At 43.4% G+C, this 23111-nt stretch overlaps 2 protein-coding genes across 8 annotated transcripts in view; both read right to left on the reverse strand.

Moving 5' to 3' along the window:
• RRM1 (ribonucleotide reductase catalytic subunit M1) overlaps positions 1-14168 on the reverse strand; it is a 39104-nt gene extending 24936 nt beyond the window's left edge. The window contains exons 1-5 of the mRNA XM_052652279.1: positions 13939-14168; positions 6791-6879; positions 3194-3371; positions 2004-2104; positions 223-282 (exon numbers count right to left, since the gene is read on the reverse strand). Coding sequence (XP_052508239.1) covers positions 223-282; positions 2004-2104; positions 3194-3371; positions 6791-6879; positions 13939-13957 — 447 coding nt within the window. The 5' untranslated portion in view covers positions 13958-14168. The remainder of the gene's footprint in view (positions 1-222; positions 283-2003; positions 2105-3193; positions 3372-6790; positions 6880-13938) is intronic.
• A 2076-nt stretch (positions 14169-16244) lies between these two features.
• The window catches only part of STIM1 (stromal interaction molecule 1), a 196731-nt gene continuing 189864 nt past the window's right edge, over positions 16245-23111 (reverse strand). For 5 of the 7 annotated variants that reach the window (XM_052653280.1, XM_052653281.1, XM_052653285.1 and 2 more), the window contains 2 exons: positions 22255-22627; positions 16245-18170 (listed from right to left, as the gene is read on the reverse strand). In XM_052653280.1, coding sequence (XP_052509240.1) covers positions 17654-18170; positions 22255-22627 — 890 coding nt within the window. In that variant the 3' untranslated portion in view covers positions 16245-17653. The remainder of the gene's footprint in view (positions 18171-22254; positions 22628-23111) is intronic. The other 2 variants (XM_052653286.1, XM_052653287.1) reach the window with 1 other exon arrangement.

Here is a 23111-nt window from a genome sequence, read left to right on the forward strand (position 1 = left end):
CACAGGTATCCAGAAATAGTATTTGGAAAATTTGAAAACTGCAAATGAATAAGCTATCTTTCCTTAATTCAATCACCACTACCCTAACCCCACTAATCCCTCAGGACCATCCCAACTCCCAACAAATTACTACCTTTATAATTATATCACTAAAATATAAACAAAAACCTGCATTTCCTAATTGAAGAAGGAATTCCCACTTATTTGAAACCTGTTATTTACCTTAAAGCCAAAGTAATTATAAGAGAAATCTCGGTCATAGATAATTGCAGAATTCAGGCGCTGGTGAAGGTTTAAAAAAACAAAAACAAAAAAATCCATAATTAAGATAATTAGACTTATTTTCACAAAATTTGTTACCTTTCAGCCCTGATTTCAGAACTAAAATTGATACAGGATACAAGAGATAACACTAAGTATTATTGTTGTAGAACAGAAATCCATACCTAATATTAAGGAAAAAAATTATATAAATTGAGTATCCTAACTAGGTTTAAAAACACATACATTAAAAGACTAGAAGGAAACATATAAGTTGTACATAAGTAAAAACATAAATGTGACTTTCCCTATTGTGCTTACAGTATCTCTAAAAAGGGAAAGAATATGAGCATAAAAGGGACTATATTATCATCCTAAAACATGTTTTTAGATTAGCTATTAATCCAAAAGTACTGGAGCCATATAAATACTAATACATATATTTATTTTCCATCTTAAACTGCACATAGCAATATATGATAAACAATTACATTAATTCTAAGGCTAATCAAATCCATAGTCCGTTAACAGGTTTTAAACAAAATGTTGCTATGACAGTGATGTTTTAATGCAGAACCGGCCATTGTTACAGAGCTTTTATAGGCTATAAAGCCATTTAAAGGAAACAAAGCAATTAGGTACTAATAATCATTTTGGACAGAGGAACATAGAGCCAATTTTTCAAAATACTATCAGTGTTTCCATAAAAGGATCCATGCCCAAGGACTAGAAAAATCTATACAAAACTCCCTCTTAAACTTTTAAGGGCATCTTTGTTGCCAAAGGCAGGTAGGGGCTTTGCATGATTAATGGAGAACTGAGATACTTGATTATCAAAATTTCTATTTTAGATACAGGTTTTTGATGTCATTTATTTTTGTTTCTCACCTGTCTTCAAGATTATACACATGATACACAAACAACTCACTCAGTTTTCTCTCAGTCTCTTTAACATCAGATACATATTTAGGGATAGCCATCTATTAACTACAGTTAAAACTGATTTCTAATCTGTGCAGATATGCATGGTAAATAAATTCTGTGTGCAAAATGGCTAGCTGGATCTACCCATCTTTCCCTCTATCCTCTGGGATGTAGTTAAGAAAGGAACTGAAACACAAATGGATAATTTTTAAGTTGCTGAGCAAGAAGATCTTCCAAAATTTTATCTGAGCAACCTTTTTGGAAGTCAGTTTGGCAATGTCTACCAAAATTTTGAATGTACATACTTTTGGCTCAGCAATTCCACTTAAGGGATTTACCTCACCAATATACTCATCTATGAGCAACTCACTACCATATGAGAATAGCGACTGCAGTGATAAATGGAAAACAAATATTCATCACTAGAGCAATTCTTACATATACATATAATGATGATATGGCTATAGGATGGAATGCTATGCAGGTGTTAAAAAGAATAAGGTAATTTCATAAATGCTAATAAAGAACTATCTCTAAGATACACCTGTAAGTGAAAAAATATTAAATAGCATGCACAGTACATTACCACTAAAGGGAAAAATAAATGTACACACACCATGTGTTATAGAACAATTCTGGAAAAATACATTTTAAAATGACAAAGTGCTACTCTTTCTAGACAAGAAAACTAGGATTCAGAGAATGAGAATTACTTTTTACCTCTATCACTTATCATAGTGTTTAAATTTTTTAAAATGTGTTCACTGCCTTAAAAAAAACCTATAAAAAATTTTTCACCAGAAAAGCATTATACATACATCTTTATTTGCCAAAACAATATCCAATGTTGACTTGGCTACCATGGGAGAGTGTTTGCCATTGTGCGGGTTTATATAGTTGAAGAGGTCTTCCATTACATCTAAAAACAAAACAACAGAAAATTAAAATACCAAAATCACTTAACAGCAAGTTCAATATTCAGGTTAACAATTTACAACAGTGGTTCTCAACTGTTTTTCATCCCAACTCACCTTAGTACCTAGCAAAGACAGTGCTCAATGGACAAATACATGTTATATAAATATACACAGAAACTTACATAAGTAAAATAAGGAAACCCTTAAAGAAATAACTTTCCAGAGTTGGAGTGAGCATATGCTCTTATAGTTTGAAAAAGACTGCCAGATGATTCTAACACCTTACCCCATTAAGGATTTATTAGGTGAAAATAAAGAAAAGCATAAATTATAATCTCAAGTTTTCTTTTATCCTAACAAAACAGAAACTCACCTTAAAATTCAAAATCTATCATCTCAAGGATTTTACTTCTATAAATGCACATTGAGTAATAAGCTCTCTCTCTTTCAGACATCATAGCAGATATTTGGCCCTCTGAGTTTACATATAATACAGACACATACAAAGCTGGCATTCTGAAAATGACTTGAATCCATAGATCAATTTTGGAAGATCTGATATCTTTACTTTTACAAATCTACTGAAGAGGGAGATAATGTTTAAAGTCCCACATAAAAGATCTGGAATTGAGAGCCAAAAGATTTCTACTCTCAGTCTACCAGCTGACTTCTTACGTATCACTTCTTATATACTTAACAAATTATTTAACCATCTTTTGCCCACATTCTCTGAGCTGTAAAATGGGACTGATGACCAATGGTGACAAAAGACTGATTGTAACATTCTGTTTAACCTAGGAATTATCAATAAATTTTTTTTTCCAACCACGCCACCACCAAGCATGTAAAGGGGGCGTCAAAAAAAAAAAAGAGAGAGAACAAAAAGATAAAGAAAAGTTTTCACTGACCCTTCCATGCAGCAGATGAGCAGCATGGAGAAATGGGAAGCTCTAGTCTCCCCCTGCCACCAACTTGCACACTTCGCTTTTTTAAACAAGATATAACTTTTCTTTTGATACTCAAGGTTTCATTCTAGTACGCTTATACATTTTCTGAGAATACTAAATTCTTTCTTTTTCTTCTAGACTCACCACTGAATACTTTCTTGGTTTCTTTGTGCAAGTTAGAGACGGCAATCCTTGCTGCCAGGATGGCATAATCAGGGTGCTTAGTAGTCAAGGTTGCGGCTGTCTCAGCAGCCAAAGTATCCAATTCCACAGTAGTGACCCCACTGTATAAGCCTTGGATTACTTTCATGGTGATCTGAGCCTATAAAAGCAAAGCTAAGAATTACTTGTGCTTTTCCAAGAACCAACATCTTCCTTAAAAGAGCAATGAAGAAAACAATCAAATTTATATCAAAATAAAAGACAATTTCCTTTTATGAAAAATCTTTCAGAATTGTATGCTGTCAAAAATTTAGTAATGAGGCGTCATAAGTGAATAGAGCTGCCAAAAAATGCATATTACATATACAATGAAGCGTCCAAAGAAAGAAGGAAGGAAAGGGGGGGAGGGTGGAGAAGAGAGGGGAGAGAGGCAGGGAGTGGGCAAGGGAGGAAGGAGTGAAGAAAAGAAGGAAGTTAGTTTTAAAATCTACGTAGAGCTTTACAAAGATTAACAGACACATAGGGAAAGAGCTGAAAACAGACCAATTTTTCTATAAGTATTTTCCCATCTTTCATTCAAATTTTCTGTATGTAATTATGGTTCAGGCCATATTTTCCCCCAATTATTCCTAAGGACAAGTACAGGAAAGCAAACAAATTTAATCAGTCTAGTGAAAGGAGATCAAAGTGTAAGTTAGAATTGGGACTGAGCTGTTAGATAATATCATGGCTACTCTTTAACACCTCCCTGGTGTGAATGGCTTCCCTAGTAGCCCAGACAGTAAAGAATCTGCCTGCAATGCAGGTTCCATCCCTGGGTCAGGAAGATCCCCTGGAGAAAGGCATGGCAACCGATTCCAGTATTCTTGCCTAGAGAATTCCATGGACAGAGGAGCCTGGTGGGCTACAGTCCATGGTGTTGTAAAGAGTTGGACACCACTTCACTTTTCTTTCACTTCACTTCACTTCTTTAACAAGTCACAAAATATCTCAACTTTCATAATCTTCTCTGACATTTCACAATTACCTGTGAGATGGGTATTATAATTATGACCACTTTACATGAAGAACCAGGTTACTGGGACTTGCCCAAGGTTTTTAATGTCTAAGTCTTCTGGCTCGATCTCCCATTCAACCTCACTACATTTCACTGTTTTCAAGACCATACTGTAAGAGGCACCCCTTTTTAAAATACACAATGCCCAAGTCAAGAAAGACAAATTATAAGTTGTATGTTGCTGCTGTTCAGTTGTCCAGTTGTGTCCAACTCTTTGCAACCCCATGGACTGCAGCACACCAATCTAAGTTGTATATATGTATGTATTTACTGAATCTTAAAAAAAAAAAAACAGATTAGGGAATTCCCTGAATGTCCAGTGGTTGGGACTCTGAGCTTCCACTGCAGGGGTTCAATCCCTGATGGGAACTAAGGTTGCACAAGCTGTGTGGCCGCAAAGGAAAAAAAAAAGATCAATCCAACAGAAAATGAATGCCTTTTCCTAGTTGAGCAAAGCATGCCCCTCTCAAACAAAAGTGTAATTACTAGTTTAAAATTTATCCCAATTATGTGTTAGACCTAAACTCAAGTTTCTCCTGATCACTTTCTTCTCAGCAGGTAAGTCATGTTCAGTAAAAGAGTAGTGAAGTCTTCTAAACACTTCCTGGTGCTACAAGGCAAGTAATCAGAACTCAGAATAAAACAACATCCATGTGCTAATAACCACTCCATATTTAAAACATGCAGATTTGTTCATCTACCCTAGAATGCTCATGTGGGCTCCAGCCCCCTTGCACTCTGAAATGTACGCAAGTGGCAACAGAACACCTAGGAGTCAAGATACCAATATTCTTCTTCCTACACTCTCACTCATTTGTACAAGTCACCTCCCTTCTCTTTGAACCTTTCTTATCTATAAAACAAGGGAGATAAAATAAGATAATCTCTCAGGTTTGTTCCAACTCTAATATTCTAAATGTAAAAGGGAAATGTAGTATTCTAAATGTAAAGGGAAATGATAATAAATATATCTTAAAAGTGAAGTGAAGTCACTCAGTCGTGTCCGACTCTTTGCGACCCCATGAACTGTAGCCTACCAGGCTCTGAGGAGCCTCTCAGTCCATGGAGTTTTCCAGGCAAGAGTACTGGAGTGGGTTGCCATTTCCTTCTCCAAGGGATCTTCCCAACCTAGGGATCGAACCTGGGTCTGCTGCACTGCGGGCAGACGCTTTACCGTCTGAGCCATCAAGGAAGCCTAATATATCTTAAAGCTGTATAAAATTATTTTCTTTTGACCATTTGGTCCATTCAATATTTATCAAGCATCTATCTAATTATGTATGTGTTAAGCGTTGTGGATCTCGCAAGAACAAGATACAGGCCTCCCCAACGATTCTGGGGGAGGACAGGAGCATATAGTTAAATTCTATACTAGGTGGTTAATGCTATGAGGCCAGTGCAAGTGCTACAGTAATACAGATGTTATTGTTCAGTCACTAAGTCATATCTGACTCTTTGCGACCTCATGAACTGCAGCATGCCAGACTTCACTGTCCTTCACCATCTCCCAGAGTTTGCTCAAACTCTTGTTCATTTAGTCAGTGACGCCATCCAACAATCTCATCATTTGTTACCCCCCATCTCCTCCTGCCCTCAATCTTTCCTAGTATCAGGGTCTTTTCCAATGAGTCAGCTCTTCAAATCAACTGGTCAAAGTATTGGAGCTTCAGTGTCAGCATCACCCCTCCCAATGACTATTCAGGGTAGTAATATAGATGAAATATCTAAACAAGGATGGGGCAATATGGGTTTTAAGAAAAAGATTAGAGACTCTATTTAGTAAGATCATTTTGAAAGTCACGTGGAATATGGATTGGAAGATGGCAAGGTAAGGGAGACCTGGAGGCCACTTTAGGACCACTGTGGACAGCAGGCTAGATAAGGGATGCTACAGGTCTAGAGTAGAGGAGTTACAGGAGCTGAGGAGGAAAGCAGAGCAACTCGCTTATGGCTCTCCTGAATTTAAAGGTTGCTGTGAACTCTGTATCACTTTAATGTATCCTTTCCATATGGATAACAAAAAAAGCAAATTTCAAACCAACTTCTACCCAAATGACCACAATTTCAAACAAGTTTTACTACAGATTTTTTCACTTATGAATAAAATAATTTACTCAAGGAAGCCCCTAACTGAAATGTTAATGTCAAGTTTTCCTCTTTCCTCAGCTTTATAGTTCTCTGAGAAGTCAAAATTCACAGCACAGACCAAAACTTAGGGAAAAAAGTGAGTTTTTTGTTTGCTTGTTGTCTTTCTGTTTTGTTTTTTTGCCATGCCACATGGCTTAGGGACTGAACCCAGGCCACAGCAGTGAAAGCCCACAGTCCTAATCACTGGATCGCCAAGGAATTCCCAGAATAAAAAAAAGTTTTAAACAATAAATTCACATTTACATCCAAGCCTGTAAGAGAATACCAAACCAAAATATGTATATATAGCAAGAGAGTGAAGGGGAAGAGGTAAGAGACAAGTAAATGGAATCACATGAAACAAGCAATGCAAGATATAAATCCTATTTACTTACAGGATCAACAAAGTCCATATTGAGTCCATAACAAAGCTTCTGGATTCGGGACGTAATTTTGTCGAACATAACTCGCTCCTGGCGGCCATCTACAGAATCAAACCATACAGTTCGTATTAGCACTTACTAAGATAGCAATGCCAAAGAATCAAACCTAATCAGCATGTAAACTTTCTCAACCGACCAAAACAAAATGCTATTCGTAAATAAATGACTCAGACCCCCAAGAGATTCATTGAGAGATTATTTTTTCATCTTCAAAAAGGAGAGATGCTATATTGAGTCTTCCCTTACATTACATATCAGATGGATTCTTGCAATAAATTTCCCAAATGATCTGTCTCCCCCCACCCTTTTCCCAAATGACAGGCATAATTATTCTTTAAAACTTAAGTCAAAACCATGTCATTACTGCCCTCCCAAGAGTGGTTTATCATCTGTTTCAGAATCAAAGTCAAAATCATTACAATAGTCCACAGAATCCTATATAACCTGTCCTGTGAGCCTCCTCCCCCATGTCACCTCCTACTCTCCCACATGACCCTGGCAAACTTGACTGCTTACTATATATACCTTAGATCTTTGCTCAGTGTCAACTTCTCAATAAGGCTTTCCCCAATCACTCTATTTTAAATTGCAATGCCCCAAACACAACCTTGCCCCTCTTACCCTCCTTCTATGCTTTATTTTTCTCCAGAGCACTTCTGATCATATGACATGCTCTATATTTTACCTATATATTTGTTTATTGTATGACTCTTTCACTAGAATATAATTTCCAAAAGGAAAAAGACTTTGTTGTGATTTATTTATCAATGTATTTATTCCCCAGTGCCCAGACCAAAGCTCAAGGCTTAGCACATAGCAGGTACTCAAATAACTACTGAATGCTAAATGATTTATAAACCTGTCTCCATCCTAACACCTTCATGATAAATATGGCTTATGTACTCTCCTAGAGTAATTAATGATTTGAATCTACTTCATACCATGTAAAGAAGTGCTTCTTTCTACTTATAACTCAAAACAATCTTCCAGAGGCAACCTCTTATTTTTTATTTTGGGGATATGGAAGCACATAGATATGGACCTTATATAGTTAGTCCTTTCATGATTTGGACTTATATTCTATGCTCTTCCTTCTTCCTAACAAAAAGTCCGGCTGGCCCAAGGACTTTCTCAAATGTTTGATAAAGAATAATGAACAATAAGATACTGCTAGTAACCCATCATCAATAAAAGAAATTAGTTTTTCTTAAACACTAACACATTAACTAAGATAGCCCTTCTCTTTCTGATTACTATTGTGACCTCCTTTTCTAACCAGACTCACATATGCATTGTTTAACTCTGGAATAAATTAGCTGGCACACATCAGGACTGAGCCCTTAATGCTCTACTAACTGGTTAGACAGATAGGTGACCACAAGGCAGCTGAAAATCTGCAGCTGTCAAATTAATCAGGAAACTGACAAAAAGTACAAAAGCAACTCTCTAAATTCACACTGGGAAGAGGAGGGATACTAAAGGGCTAAAGGATCAGTGACCCACTGTTCTCTAGCCTATCATTTCACTTGGTCATTTTTTTTCAACCCATAAACTGATTTCATCATATCACTAATCCCTGCTTACATTATCCTCTTCTCTCAAACAAGGATTTCCTTAATTTGGTCCCACATCTCTTCTACTGATCCTTGTAAAATATCCTATATCCCAATAAGGCCTCTCATTCCCACATCCATATAACTGATCATACCTTCAGTTCAGTTCAGTCGCGCCCGACTCTTTGCGACCCCATGAATCGCAGCACGCCAGGCCTCCCTGTTCATCACCAACTCCTGGAGTTCACTCAGACTCACATCCATCGAGTCAGTGATGCCATCCAGCCATCTCATCTTCAGTTGTCCCCTTCTCCTCCTGCCCCCAATCCCTCCCAGCATCAGAGTCTTTTCCAATGAGTCAACTCTTCGCATGAGATGGCCAAAGTACTGGAGTTTCAGCTTTAGCATCATTGCTTCCAAAGAAATCCCAGGGTTGATCTCCTTTAGGATGGACTGGTTGGATCTCCTGGCAGTCCAAGGGACTCTCAAGAGTCTTCTCCAATACCACAGTTCAAAAGCATCAATTATTCGGCGCTCAGCCTTCTTCACAGTCCAACTCTCACATCCAAACATGACCACTGGAAAAACCGTAGCCTTGACTCTGTCCAGAAATCTTTTTTCTGCCTTTCCATACATCTAACTCCTACTCACTCTCCAACTCTCATCACATCCATGAAACCTATCCCAAACACTGTAACTCACATTGCCCTCTTCCTTCTGTGAAATCCTCTTGAACACTAATTGTCTGATTTGCTCTTAGGTATGAGCTGTCTTTTTAAATTCCTCTCTTCAGGAAGACTTTGCTAATACTGTAAGACCAAGTATATGCCTCTTCTGCAAGATATTAACTTTCTATTCCCTCTACCTACAAAGTTCAGCTCACATATCTTCACACAGCTGGCTCTTAGTATTATTCAGAGCTCAGCTCAAATGTCACCTCCCTACCTGAGGATCCAATCCAAGGTTACCTTCTCATTCATCTTTATCACATTACCCTGTTTTACCACCACCATCTCACAAACCACTATCTGGAATTAACTCATTCTTACTTGTTTCTTGTATACATTTAACTACTGTCACTCACACCAGAATGTAAACTCCAATGAGAAAAGGAATTTAGCTTGTTTTGTTCACTGCTGAATCCATAGTACCTAACACAGTTCCTATTCAAAAGCAGAGACATTACTTTGCCGACTAAGGTCCGGCTAATCAAGGCTCTGGTTTTTCCTGTGGTCATGTATGGATGTGAGAGTTGGACTGTGAAGAAGGCTGAGCGCTGAAGAATTGATGCTTTTGAACTGTGGTGTTGGCGAAGACTCTTGAGAGTCCCTTGGACTGCAAGGAGATCCAACCAGTCCATTCTGAAGGAGATCAGCCCTGGGATTTCTTTGGAAGCAATGATGCTAAAGCTGAAACTCCAGTACTTTGGCCACCTCATGTGAAGAGTTGACTCACTGGAAAAGACTCTGATGCTGGGAGGGATTGGAGGCAGGAGAAGGGGACGACCGAGGATGAGATGGCTGGATGGCATCACAGACTCGATGGACGTGAGTCTGAGTGAACTCCGGGAGATGGTGATGAACAGGGAGGCCTGGAGTGCTGCGATTCATGGGGTCACAAAGAGTCGGACACGACTGAGCGACTGATCTGATCTGATCTGAACACAGTTCCCAGCATAAAAGAGTTGCTGAATATAGTCAGTCCTCTGAATCCATGGGTTCCACATCCATAAACAGTATATGATCTGTGGCTGGTTTCAACCCTGGATGCTGATCTGGAATTTGCACATGAAGAATCCACAGAGACCGAGGGATGACCATGAGACTTGAGCATACACAGATTTTGGTATCCACAACAGGTCCTAGAACCAAATGCCCCATGGATACGGGGGAATGACTGTAAATACTTTCTGAATAATTGAATGAATGGGCTGCTATAGCCTGTATTTTACATATTAGAATACTGATCATCTTATGTTAATGTTTTTGTCTATTTTTCTCAGTTGATTGTAAGATCTTTGAAAGCCAAAACTATTTCTGCCTACTCACCACAATAACCTCAGTGCCAAGCACAGTAGCCACACAGATCTGTAAAATAATACAGTGGGCTGTTAAGGGAATGAGAAAGGATGGGAAGGAAGAGGGAGGAAGGGTGGTGCGGGAGAGAGAGGATCTGGAATAGAAGAAATTATCAGAGTGCAAATAGATGCTTTAGAAAGTATTGTTTGGCAAACTTTGTTTCAGTTTTACGTAAATACTTACATATACATGTGTGTACTCAGTCATAATGGAAAATTATTTTTACTGTGGGTTACAACCCAAAGTTTTGAAAACACTATACTGAATTCCAAAGCACATTTTACAACTCGGCTGCATTGCATTTATTCCAATGGTTCTCAACTTTTAATCTTAACCTCATTGAGCAATACGATGCTGTCCCACCAAGAATAACAAGATAGCAGATAAGAAAAATTCATCTACTATTCCCCTCTGTAATCTAATGCTTTTCATATAGATTATTCCTATATCCCTAATGGCCCTAAGATCATGGAAGATGGAGATGCCTTCTCCCTCTGATATTTACCTCATGGTGCTTGGCAAGACATTACTACATTCAGTAAGTATTTTAAGCTTATTGCAGTTGCCCTACTGAATAATTACACTACGATTAGCAAAAATTGCATGTGTTAGTCTGCTTCTATACTATCATCCCAAAAATAAGGGGAGGAGACAATACCCTAAACAAATTAAAGATCAAAAATAAAATTAATCTAAGTACAACTTTGTAGATGAACAAGCCTTGCTGAATGTTACTGGCAGTCTAGCAGCAAACCATCTGGATCAAATTATGTTCTCTGAGGGAATGAGAAACAAAATAAGATCTGCCTTTTGTTGTAGGTGGTACTTTTTAAAACCAAAGTATTTGAAAGTGGACCCAAAAGGTTAAAAATGCAACACAGAGGTGTTACCCACTCCAGAGATTTATGACAAGTTTTTGACTCATCTGTTACAGATGTATCTTAAGAGCTTCTCATCCTTCCATCTTTTTCTAAAGATCTAAAAAAACGGAATTATCCCCTCTCACAGGAATCAACCAACAAAAGTGCATTATGTGTTTCGGTCTTTGGTCTCAACAGCTAAAATGGGAGATTAGAGAAATGTAGACAATAATGTTTCAAAGACACTGATGACAAGAAGGGCCATAACTCTATCTCTAGGCTGTAAACGACCTAGTTACAACCAAATTAACTACCTTCCTACTTACAACACTCATCATAGTCTATATTTTAAAGTATTAGTTTGGTACAAAAGTAATTGAAGTTTCAGACTGTAAATTTTAAATCATTATAACTAGGCTCAAACACATCTTTATTAATCAAAATAGGAACCATTACAATCAACACATTTTTGCTAATTAGAGATAAGTTCCTTTATTCCTGTAGTATAAAAATCTGTGCTTCAGGATTCGACTAACTCTTGGAAAGCATTTTCTGCCTCCTCAGGCTGTGGAAGCATTTTGCCTGAAAAAAGTTGTCAAGATGTTTTAAGAAGTGGTAGTCAGTTGGCGAGAGGTCAGGTAAAAATGGTGGACAAGGCAAAGCTTCGTAGCCCAATTCATTCAACTTCTGAAGTGTTGGTTGTGTGACGTGCAGTCGGGCATTGTAGTGGAGAAGAATTGGGCCCACTCTGTTGACCAATGCCAGCTGTAGTGCATCTCATTGATTTGCTGAGCATACTTCTCAGATGTAATGGTTTCACCAAGATTCAGAAAGCTATAGTGCACCAGATCAGCAGCAGATCACCCAGTAGTGACCATGACCATTTTCTGGTGCAAGTTTGGCTTTGGAGCTTCTTCTCTGTTCAACCACTGAGCTGGTCATTACCAGTTGCCATATAAAATCCACTTTTCATCACATTTCACAGTTCAGTCGAGAAATGGTCATTGTTGCGTAGAATAAGAGAAGACGACACTTCAAATTATTTTTTTTAATTTTCAGTCAGCTCATGAGGCATCCACTTATCAAGCTTTTATACTTTTTCAATTTGCTTCAAATGCCAAAGGACCACAGAATGGTCAACTTTGAGTTCTTCAGCAACTTCTTGAGTGGTTGTCTAAGAGGATCAGCTTCGATGATGGCTCTCAAATGTCACCAACTTCCAATGGCTGGTCACTACACTCATCTTCAAGGCTCTCTGAAAAACTTCTATAACCACCACTGCACTGTACATTCATTAGCAGTTCCTGGGCCAAATGCGTTGTTGATGTTGCAAGCTGTCTTTGCTGCTTTACAACACATTTTGAACTCAAAAAAATCGCTCAAATTTACTTTTTGTCTAACATCATTTCTACAGTCTACAATAAACAGCAAATAATCCTCAGCAAAAAAAGCACAAAGTGAGAAATATGCATTAAAATGATGTATAACACAACCACATTTACTTAAGAATGTATTCCAATACCAAACAGCAAAGTTCAAAAATGTAAAACTGCAATTACTTCTGCACCAACCTAATAATTATCTCACCCACTTTTGGAGCATCTATTCACGGGCAGGTTCAGTAATAAATTTGGGCATAAAGTCCCCATCTTTGAAACACTCACAACCTAGTGGACAAAACAGTCAGTCAACCAGTATTTACTAAGTGCCTACAATTTTGCAATAACTTTAATGCTTTAACAGAGCCATATTGAGTAGACTCAAAACTTGTTCCTATCTGTCCCATATGGTTGTCTGTTAAACGTATGCAAAGGACTGACACAAAGGAAGTCCTCAGCAGGTCTAACGGAAAATGTGTCGAGGAAAAACACAAGTCCTTGGCTCTTCTTCGCCCCCGCCCTGTCAGAAGATGTCTTGGCCACCTTACTCTAATTCCCTATCTCTTCCTATCAAAGGTAAAGCCAACTAGTCCCGATCCCAGACTCCTCTGGGACTACTCTTCCAACAACGGCAACAAGGAGCGACAACTCTGTGGAGATGTCTGTGTCTGAGACTGACTTTTTCACCGCACAAAAAGAGATCAGGAAGCTGGTAGGCGCCCGTGTAGAATGCAGAGCCCCTGATTACCTAGCTTCCCCGGGGCCTAGGCTAGGACAGGTGACCAGCTTTTTTTCTTATTGTTGTGACCAACAACAATAAAACTGTTGCTGGATACGGGTTCGAAATCCGGCATCACCAGCATCTAACTGGGTGACCGTGCTGTCCGGAAGCCTCTCTCTGCGCGAAACGGAGCTAATGACCCCTACCTCAGGGGCTCACGGAGAGGACTAAAGTACCGCCTGCAAAGTGCTGGGCGCACACATTTACAACTCGCTAAGGAAAGGTGTGACTACTCTTTAGAAATGCGGCTGGATGACAGAGTCGAGGGGCGCAGGCTGAAGCTCAGTCTGTTGGGGACAGACTGACGAAAGGGCAGGAGGCCGAACGACTGACAGGGCGGGAAACCGCTGCCGGTAGCGCGGGAAGCGGCAGAAGCCGGCGGGCGCGGCTAACTGCAAGGCGGCGGCGGCCCGCGTCCCTCTCCCGCCGCCCCGTCCCCGGCCTCTCACCTCGCTTGATCACATGCATCGCAGCTAGTAACTGAGGCGCTGAGGGATGCGACACGAGACTGCAGCTCTGAGGCTCCGGTGCGATCAAGAAGGTGGCCGAGCACGGAGGGTCAGGCTCGAAGGTTTGCTCGTGTGCAGGCCCTGGAATTAGGACCAGAGAGCACTTTCCTCCACAGAGCAGAGGAAGGCAATCCAAATCCGCTTCCCGCTCCCGCCAGCCGCGACGCAAAAGCGGCGCGACCAAGCTCCAGTGACATCACGTGACGCAGCCAGCGCCGCGGCCGGTGGGCAGGGCTAGCGTAGCAGAGAGTCGGCCTGGCCCCGCAGCCGCCATGTTGAGTGTGGGCAGGGCCGAGGAGATGGCGCCTCTCCTACGGCAGCGTTGGGAGTGAACGCCCCTGGCGGGAACGCAGATATCCCCCCGCCATGTTGGATGTGGGCACAGCGGAATCCGGGGCTCAGCCCGCCAGGTCTTGCCCCGCCTCTCGAGTGTATTGGAAATAGCAAAACTCCAACCATCCACTTTTTCTTGTCTTGACGGTTGTTACACTATGATAACCCAAGACTGTCGTCTGAGGTGGGCTCTAGCCAGAGATACGTAGACGGAGGCTGGGAGCCCCAGGGCCCTTCTTAGGTGGGCCTGAGTCCGGTTGGGAGAGAGCCTTGCTATGCCTCGGAAGGGCCTTTGTATTTTATCCTGATAGAAATGGGAGCGAGCTTTGGCAGAGTGAGCGGGGCAAGGCTATGATCCGTTTGCTTTCAGAATTATCAAGTGGGTGGTGGCTGAAGCAGGGTCAGCCGTAAGGCCTTGGGGAGATAGAATGGACAGGACTTGGTGACCGAACGTGGGGAGTAAGCATAGGTGAGACATGATTCACAAGTCTGGTGTAGAACCTTCAGCTTTGCGCTAGGCAAACTAATTTTTATGAAATCTCGTGTAGCATCTCCACTGTAAAACCTTTCATTGGTTCCTTATTGCCGTCAAGGTGATCCCAAGGTTTCTGTGAGGCATAGCAATACCTCAAAGATATTGGTGATTTGGTTCTCATAGGGACAGAGTAAAGGGACAAAATAGGTAATTAGTTAATCCCACTAGGGGATTCTAAGTAGAATAATTATGGGAGACCCCTATAAGTTAATAATTACTCAAGAAAGCAGACTTGATTAGCAACAAAACCATGCAACACTAGCATGAGACAAATCCCCAAACAATGAAACAATGATGGCATGAGCCCCATATCCTGCCCCATGAGCTCAGTAAGTTAATGATTTCTGCACACATTAAAAAAAAAAAAAAAAATTATGGACCTAGCTTGACTGTGTAGGAAAACACTCCCCTGCTCAACTTGGAGGAGGAGCTAATGATGTCTACTCAAGAAAGACAAACACAGTTCTCCTCCTCCCTGCCTTTCCTTTGATTATAAAACTGTAGCCCAGTAAGCTCTTGGGGCACGGCACCCCTCTCCCTCACCAACCTGCTGGTAAGCCTCACAAGCATCCTATTCTAATAAATCACCTCTTATACATCACTTTGCCTCTTGCTGAGTTCTTTCTGCACTAAGACATAAAGCACCAGGAGTTCTTCAGAGCCCCCCGAAGTGACACCAAATAGTTTCAGTTCCAGACCACTGCAATGTAGCAGATATCATGATAAAGCAAGTCTCGAAATTTTTGGTTTCCCGGTGCATATAAAAGTTATGCTTACACTATACTGTAGTCTTTTATGTGTGCAATAGCATTGTCTAAAAAAAATGCACAGCTTAATAAAAAATACATTACTGCTAAAGAACATTAACCACCATCTGAGCTGTCAGCAGTGGTAATAGTTTTGCAGGTGGAGGGTTTGAACTACTGCAAGAATTATCAAATGTGACACAGAAACATGAAGCAAGTAAATGCTGCTGGGAAAAAAAAATAAGACTCCCTTGCCACCAATCTTCAATTTGTAAAAAGTGCAATACTTGCAAAGTGCAATAAAATGAGATATGCCTGTAATTCTAAAAGGCATAGGTGATCAGTGAAGCTATATGATAGACAGAATCAAATAGCCTAGAGGTAGGGTTGCCGGGTTAAGCTAATAAAAATTTATCCCTAACATTTCATAGGACATAATTACATTTTTAAAAGTTATTTGTCTAATATTCAAATGTAACTGAGTATCTTGTATTTCATCTGGTAACCCCACCAGAGAGTTTTGGGTAAGTGTATTAGAGTTTCATTTTCCCTTGGCAGAAGAGAAATGTCCCTTCATCCTATCTGCTATGCCACAAAGAACACAGAGAACACAATGAGAGTCAAAGCCAGCAGAGGTTAAAATCTCCTACATGCTTTATTGGACTTCAAAGAGTCTTATGAAATAACACAGAAAAACCCATGTGAGGTTGTCTAGGGGGTACAAGGCAGTCTGCAGCCTAGAACTGCCTAAGACCAGCCCCAGGTGCCCCCACCCCAGGCCCAAAATAGGATCCCAGAGTACAGATGGCAGGGAGTGGGGCAGAGGGAAAATACCTTTACAGCCATAGCAAAAACAGGTAAGGGAGAGTTGTCTAGAGGGTGGGAAGGGTGAGGGGGAAGCGGTCACATAGCCACCTTGACCTACACCAGCTTCCTCAGCCACCCCCATCCCTAAACCGGCTGTGTCCTTGAGCCTCTAGCCCAGGCTATGCAGTAACATGAACACGGGTCTGACAGGGGGAGTATGTGGTGCAGGCACTTGGGAAGTTCAGGAGATTTCAATTTTAAAATGTCTTTTGGTTCAAATGTGACAACACTCAGCCCAACAGCTTCGGGGCCCCATTAGACCCTCTATCATAGCTGAGGCTCCTATGGTTGGGGAGCCGACTGTCCTGAGCCTTAGGAGTAATGATGCTTGGGGAGCATTTGGGGAGCATCTCTTACAGACAAACCCTCCTGCAGTATGGGGCAGTGGGGATAAGAGAGAAGCAGGTGTGGGTGAGACAAGAGAGAAAAGGTGACTGCCTTGTAGCCCACATCTCTGGCTCCTACTCATCCTCAGACTAGAAGTTGCTTCCTATCTATCCCTGAGCCTAGCCTCTCTTCAAAACTCTAGTGAGCTGTTCTCTGGGAATTGGTTTTACTCCCCCATGGACCCCTGGAGTCCTAGTAAGCTCCAAGCTGAGGTTACCTCTGGCCCACCACACTTCCAGAGAACAAACCTCAAACATTAGGTCCTAGGCCCCAGTCTGGGGCAAAGAGAACCATCGTCAGTGGCAGGGTGGGGGTGGGGGGGTGCAGGGGGTAGAGATCTGAGGCACAGGTGTCAGAAGTTACTCCCCCTTCCTCCCCTGCTAGCTGCTAGGGGAAGTTGGGGAGTGGTAGGAGAGAGAAGCCTGAAAGCAGGAACAGAGAGTAACAAGAAACCAAACCTCAAAACTGGGACAGCAGAGACATGGAAGCTGGACCCCAGAGGTGGTGCTGGGAGCTGAGGGGACAGCAACCAAGACATGCACTGAAGAGGAGAGGGAGTGACAGCGGCAGCCCATGTTTGGGAGGGAGGCAGGCCATGGTGGTCAGTTAATAAATAATGTTGAAGGACCCAAGGATGATGTGGGAGGCAGGTATGTACAGTGCCCAGGCCCCGGAGCCAGCCCCTCCCAGGCCCTGTGCTGGGGGCCAGGTATCTTGGAAGGGAGGGGAGGGGAGGCAGAAGACCAGGGAAGGACAAGTTGTCCCACCACTGCCACCCCCATCCTGCCTACTTCTTAAGAGGCTTCTTAAAGATTTTGAGGGGAAACTTCTTCCGGCCTGGGCTGGAGTCTGTCTCCTCGCCAATGGAGCCATTATCCTCCTCAGCCGCGGCCTTCTTGCCAGCCAGGTGGGGGATACGTGTATTTCGGCTAGCCTGGAGGGCTCGGCTGTCCCCAGCTGGAGATGGCGTGTCTGGGTCTGGGGGACTTGGGCTGTGAGAACGGGAAGAATCCAAATGTGGAGAGCCACTAGGTAGGGCCGGGGAACTCAACTCCATCAGGCTGTGGGCCTTGTCCAGCCCATGGTTCAGTGCCAGCAGTGCTTTCTTGGCCAGGGCAGGGCTGTCAGGCAGTTTCTCCACCAGAGAGCCGGGGTGGGCCCCCTCAATCAGCCGGTGGCTGCCGTTGGAGGTCATGGCGCTGAGAGCCTCATCTGCAGCACGGATCATCTGAGGAGGCTTGGGGGCCAGACGCTGGCGGTCACTCATGTGGAGGGAGGACTCCGAATCGGAATGGGTCAAATCCCTGCAAGACAGGTCAGAGAGGAAGAAAGGGACACAGAGGATGGGGGCAGGGGGTAGTTTGAAGAGGAGAGGGGGACCACGGGAGAAGACAAGAGCAGGGGGATGAGAGAGGGGCGGGAGAGAGCAAACAGGGTGCCCAGCAGGTGGGAAAGAGCGAAGCATGGGAAACAGAGGGAAGTTAACACAGCACAAGAGAGGAGGTAGGAATAGGGAATAAGGATAGATTGGAGAAGAGATAAGGAGAAAAGAGTAATATGGGGGGGCGGGACATGGGGAGCAAAAGGAGAAGCAGGTAGAAATACAGAGGACCAAGGGAAAGAAAAAAAAAAAAGAAGGAAAAGTAATGGAGAGAAAAGAGAGATAAGAAGCAAAAACAAACGTCATTATACCATTAACTCTCTGGCTAAGGGCTTTCTAAGGTCTGGCCCCCACCCCTGATGAATAGCCAGGCCTTAAACCAATACAGCCATAGGCTTCAGTGCTACAGGCATCCTCCTCAGCAAAATCTCTGCTTCCAGAGCTGGTTAGACTTCTTAGGACTGAACCCTAAGCTAACATACATAACTCCTGTCCCACCCGGGGACACATCCAGTCTGGGCCAGGCCTCAAGGAACAGGGAAACATGCAGTCGCTGGGCCTGACCCGGACTGGGGAGAAAAAGACTAGAACAGCCTTGCAAACAATCCCTCACCCCCCTGAAAGGCCAAGATGCTGCCTCTTCCAACCCTCTCTCAGAATTCAAAAAAGGTCACAGAGAAGTGTTTTGGAGTTCAAAGTTGGCTGGCAGTAGGAAGACTAGGGTCTTTTTCAGAGCTCTGCTGACAGGGAGAATGTATGGAGGTGCAGAAAGACAGGATGTTGGCCTTTGAGGAGCAGTGGTTCAGAAGAGCTGCCCACTGGAAGTCCCAAGGTCTATTTCAATTTCCACCTCTGCCTGAGATTTGCTGTGTGACCTTGGACAAGTCATATAACCTTGCTGGTCCTCAATTTTGGCCAAATGAAGATAACATCAATTCAATTATTTTGTAAGACTGTTTAGAGGCCCAGGTATGTTGGCAAAGCACTTGAAAATGTAGAAAGAATTGCGGGAATGAAGATGATGAGGCCAGTCAAGCAGGAAGACCCTTCCATGGGCCACTCACAAGAGGCTTCTTTGCAAGGCTGAGCTATGGGGACACGGCACTGCACACTGGATATGCACACAGAGGTGGTCCAGCATAGTTGAGACCCTTTAAAAGGCTGGCTATTTCTAAGAAGACCATGAACGAATTCTGGATGCCACCCCTCCTACCTTACAGACAAAAAGATAGATATAGGAGTCCCCTGCCAATCCTTTAATACTTCCACTTTCCCAGAGGCCCTAGACCCCATGGCAGAGGCAGAGGAGAGGGCTAAGGGAAATGTTTAAACATCCACGTCAGAAAACTAAAGGGAAAGGGTCATGAGTGGGAGGGGAGAGGACAGCACAGCAGGACCTGGAAAGGAGAAGGCTGTGGGTAAAAAATTAGGGAGGGCACCAGGCTCCAAAAACAGGCAAAAGCAGGAGGCTGGCTAATAGTCATTATAGGTTTAATTCTCAGTAGGAAACAATTAACCAAACAGCCACTCTGTGGGCCAAGTACCTTCCTGGAGACATGGAACAGCAGAGAACAATCTCAGCTCCAACTTCCACTCCAAACACTGTTCCAGCCACGTACTCTAGTATTTTACCAAGTGTCTCCCATTTGCTTTCATATTTCTGATGGTGCCCCCTCTTCTATCTAAATGTGTCCTTGTTTCTCCAAGTCCCAAGATGATCCTCTCCATAGCCTGCCTTTTCCACACAGATATGAACCACTGAGCAAGGTGCCAAGGAAATTCTGGGGAGCAGTCACACTGGGACAAGGGGCCTTTTAGACTGAGGAGGTGAGGATTCTAGGAGACTGCCTTTTCAATGCCAAGGAAGGAAGAGTGGTCAAGAGGTTGGGGTCCACTCAGACTCACTCCTCCTGGCTTACTACCCCATTTGGTCATAATTTCCAGACCTCAGTGCCTCCATCATCAACAAAAGCTGAGACTTCCAAAGCAAGAAAAGAACCTAGGGGGAAGCCTGGGTGGACGTGTGAGGGAAAGGGCCCACTGAGCAAGCTCACTTTCCCTCCCTGAACCTCTGAGACGATTTAGGTCAGGGGTGTCCCTCCCCAAAGGCTGGGCTGCCTTGGGCTCCCGTCCCAAGCTACTAACCTTACTAGAGAGCCTGTTTGCCTTTAGAGATGATCCTCTGATGCATGGTGTGAAAGAAAATTCAGTAGTGAACAGGCCAGGTGGATGCAGGTACTCCTTCCCTTCCCCCCGCCCACTGCCCTCAACCTGGGCCTTTGAACATGAGATTCACAGCATCCTCTAGTACCCCCAAACCACTTTGATCCTGTCCATCTGTACTGGGAAGGGCAGTCTCCCTGCATAGGCTTCTGGATGAAAATGAGGATGAGGATGAAAATGAGCAACTCTGCTGAGTGATAACACTAGGAAAGGCTGTCCTTTTGTGAAAGAGAAAGGAACAGACTTCAAGGATACCATCCAGAGGTCCAAGGGGCAGAGCTAGAAAGACTGGTATCCAGAGTGACGCAGGACCAAAAGGAAGCAACAGGGTAAGCTGCAGCTCAGAGGCCAGGACTAAACCATGGTCACAACTTCAGAGATGACAGGTGCTTTCTGATGGTCTTTCTGAGGGTCCTCTACGCTTGTTCAGGCAGGGTCAAGGCTACTATCTCTTACCGTAGCCTGTCACCTTGAGGTGTGAGCAGGGCAAGTCCCTGCAGCTGCCAGACCAGGCTGTGGGAGAAAGCCTGTCATCAGTTCTTACACAGTTCACTTACTGAGACCCTCTGGAAGCACAAACATAACTAACAGAGCATCCTGAAATGGAGAGCCAAGTCCTAGTCTGTGTTCTGCTCCTAACTAGCTTTGGGACCTGGGGAAAATTACTTAACCTGCAGAATCTTAACTCCATCTCTGAACAGGAGTGTTTTTATGCCTGCCTGACATAAACCTAGCTTGTCCAAAATCCTTAAATCTGTTTCCTCCTCCCTTCTGAAGAGTAATTTTATGAAGGGTACTACAGTTTTCCTGTCACCCAAGCTAGAAACCTGGGCATCATCCTAGATGCCTCCTTCTCCTCCACCCCTCAAAGTCAGTTACCAAATTAACACTCTTGTTTTTACCCCCAAACCTCATTACCTCCCCTGGTGGCCTACTGCAGTGGCTTCCAAGTTTCTCTAGTCTCTCTCTTTCCTTTATACAGGCTATAAAATGTTATTTCTAAAAGGCAAATACGACCAATTCACTTCCTCTAAAAGCCCCTTTGCAGTTCTCTGTCTCTTAAAGGATGATGGCCCAAGCTCCTAGCCTTTCAGAGCCCTGCATCATTCTAGCCTCCTTTGCTACCCTGTCCCATCAACACAATGTTCTAACCACACATAGATCAGATTCTCATGAACTTCCAAGGAACTTCATGTTCCCTCTGCCTAGAATACCCAATCTCCTTTTCCTGTACACAGGGTGTTGGCATAAATGTCATCTCTTTTGTGAAGCGTTCCACTCAGGTTCACACTGTTAGTCATTCCCTCTTCAACACCCCCATAGCACTTATCAACTGTTCCAGAATCATTTATGTACCTCTCCCAGACCAGACCATAATTCTTGATGGCTGAGATTGTATCTTATCATCTGTGAATCCCCATGCCCAGCAGTCTGGCAGAGAGTAGGTATCCATAAATGTTTGCTGAGGGGATAAAAGAAGTGAGGGCTCCACTGAAATAACGGATGTGAAAGTTTAGGCCAAAGTGCTATAGGACTGTGAGGGAGGGGGTCTGTTACTCATTTTTAGAGTCAGCAAACCCCAAAGAGAGAAGGGAAGAAAGGTGTAGGGCATCAGGCTGACCTCAAGGAGGGGTCCCAGGCTGGGGAAAGACAGGACAAGGAGAAGGTACCCCAAGCCACAGCCCCCACAGCCCACCAAGCAGCAGCCAGCAGGCAAAGGCCAAGGTAAAGGCAGCAGAGAGGCATGGATGGGAAGAAAGGGAGAGAAGAGAGACAGCTGATACCCCAAGCTCTCTGAGTGCCAAGGCATCACAGTGGTGCTGTCAGAAAGGGGTGGGTCAGGGTAGGGCTCCATCTGGAGGAAATAGGAAGTGCTGTGGTGGTAATAGACAGGGTGGACATGGACGGTGGTGATGGAGGTGGTGGTGGTGGTGGTGGTGGCGGCAGAGGAGCAGGAAGAAGAAGCAGAGGCAGGTGGAGCGCTGGTCCCGAGGCCTTCAGAACTGAAAGACTGTCCAGATGAAAGGCTGCGCATTCGCCGCAGAGAGACCCGGCTTGTCAAGAAGTGGCCAGCCTCGCCCTCTACCAACCTCTGAGACCCCAGGCCATGCTGCGGCTCCGTCAGGCGCTGCCGGACGCTGCTCTGCAGGCTGGGAGCTGCAAGGAGAGAGAAGAGAGTGTGAGGAAGGGCCACCTGCTCTGGGCTGGCCGGGAAGCAAGTTTGCCCGTGGAGAGATGCTTGCTGGAGACCACTCTGGGTCTTCGGTCCCCAGTCTGGAGAATGGGCCACCTCCTCCCAAGAACCTCCCACCAGGGATCCTAAAGGAGGGGCCAGTTGAAAATGAGATGCCCAGGTCAATTTCAATGGCAATTCCAATGGAAGGAGACCTAGGGCCAACATTACTAGGAAGGGAGATGGTAAGGCAGTTAGTGGGAGGACACAGGCAGGACGGGGTAGGACAGGGGTTTCGGACAAGCTCCGGGAGGGCACAAAGAACCAGCCTTTTTAGAAAGCCAAAGTCGGGAAATAGTCACAATTCAGAAAAGGATTTATACATAAACATGTTCATCATACCTTTATTAATAATCATATGAAAGCAAAAATAAAGGTGGAATGACAGGAAAATGATAACACATCCAG

Source organism: Budorcas taxicolor, chromosome 15 (genome assembly GCF_023091745.1).
Source record: "Budorcas taxicolor isolate Tak-1 chromosome 15, Takin1.1, whole genome shotgun sequence".
In the NCBI taxonomy this organism is placed as follows: Eukaryota; Metazoa; Chordata; class Mammalia; order Artiodactyla; family Bovidae; genus Budorcas; species Budorcas taxicolor.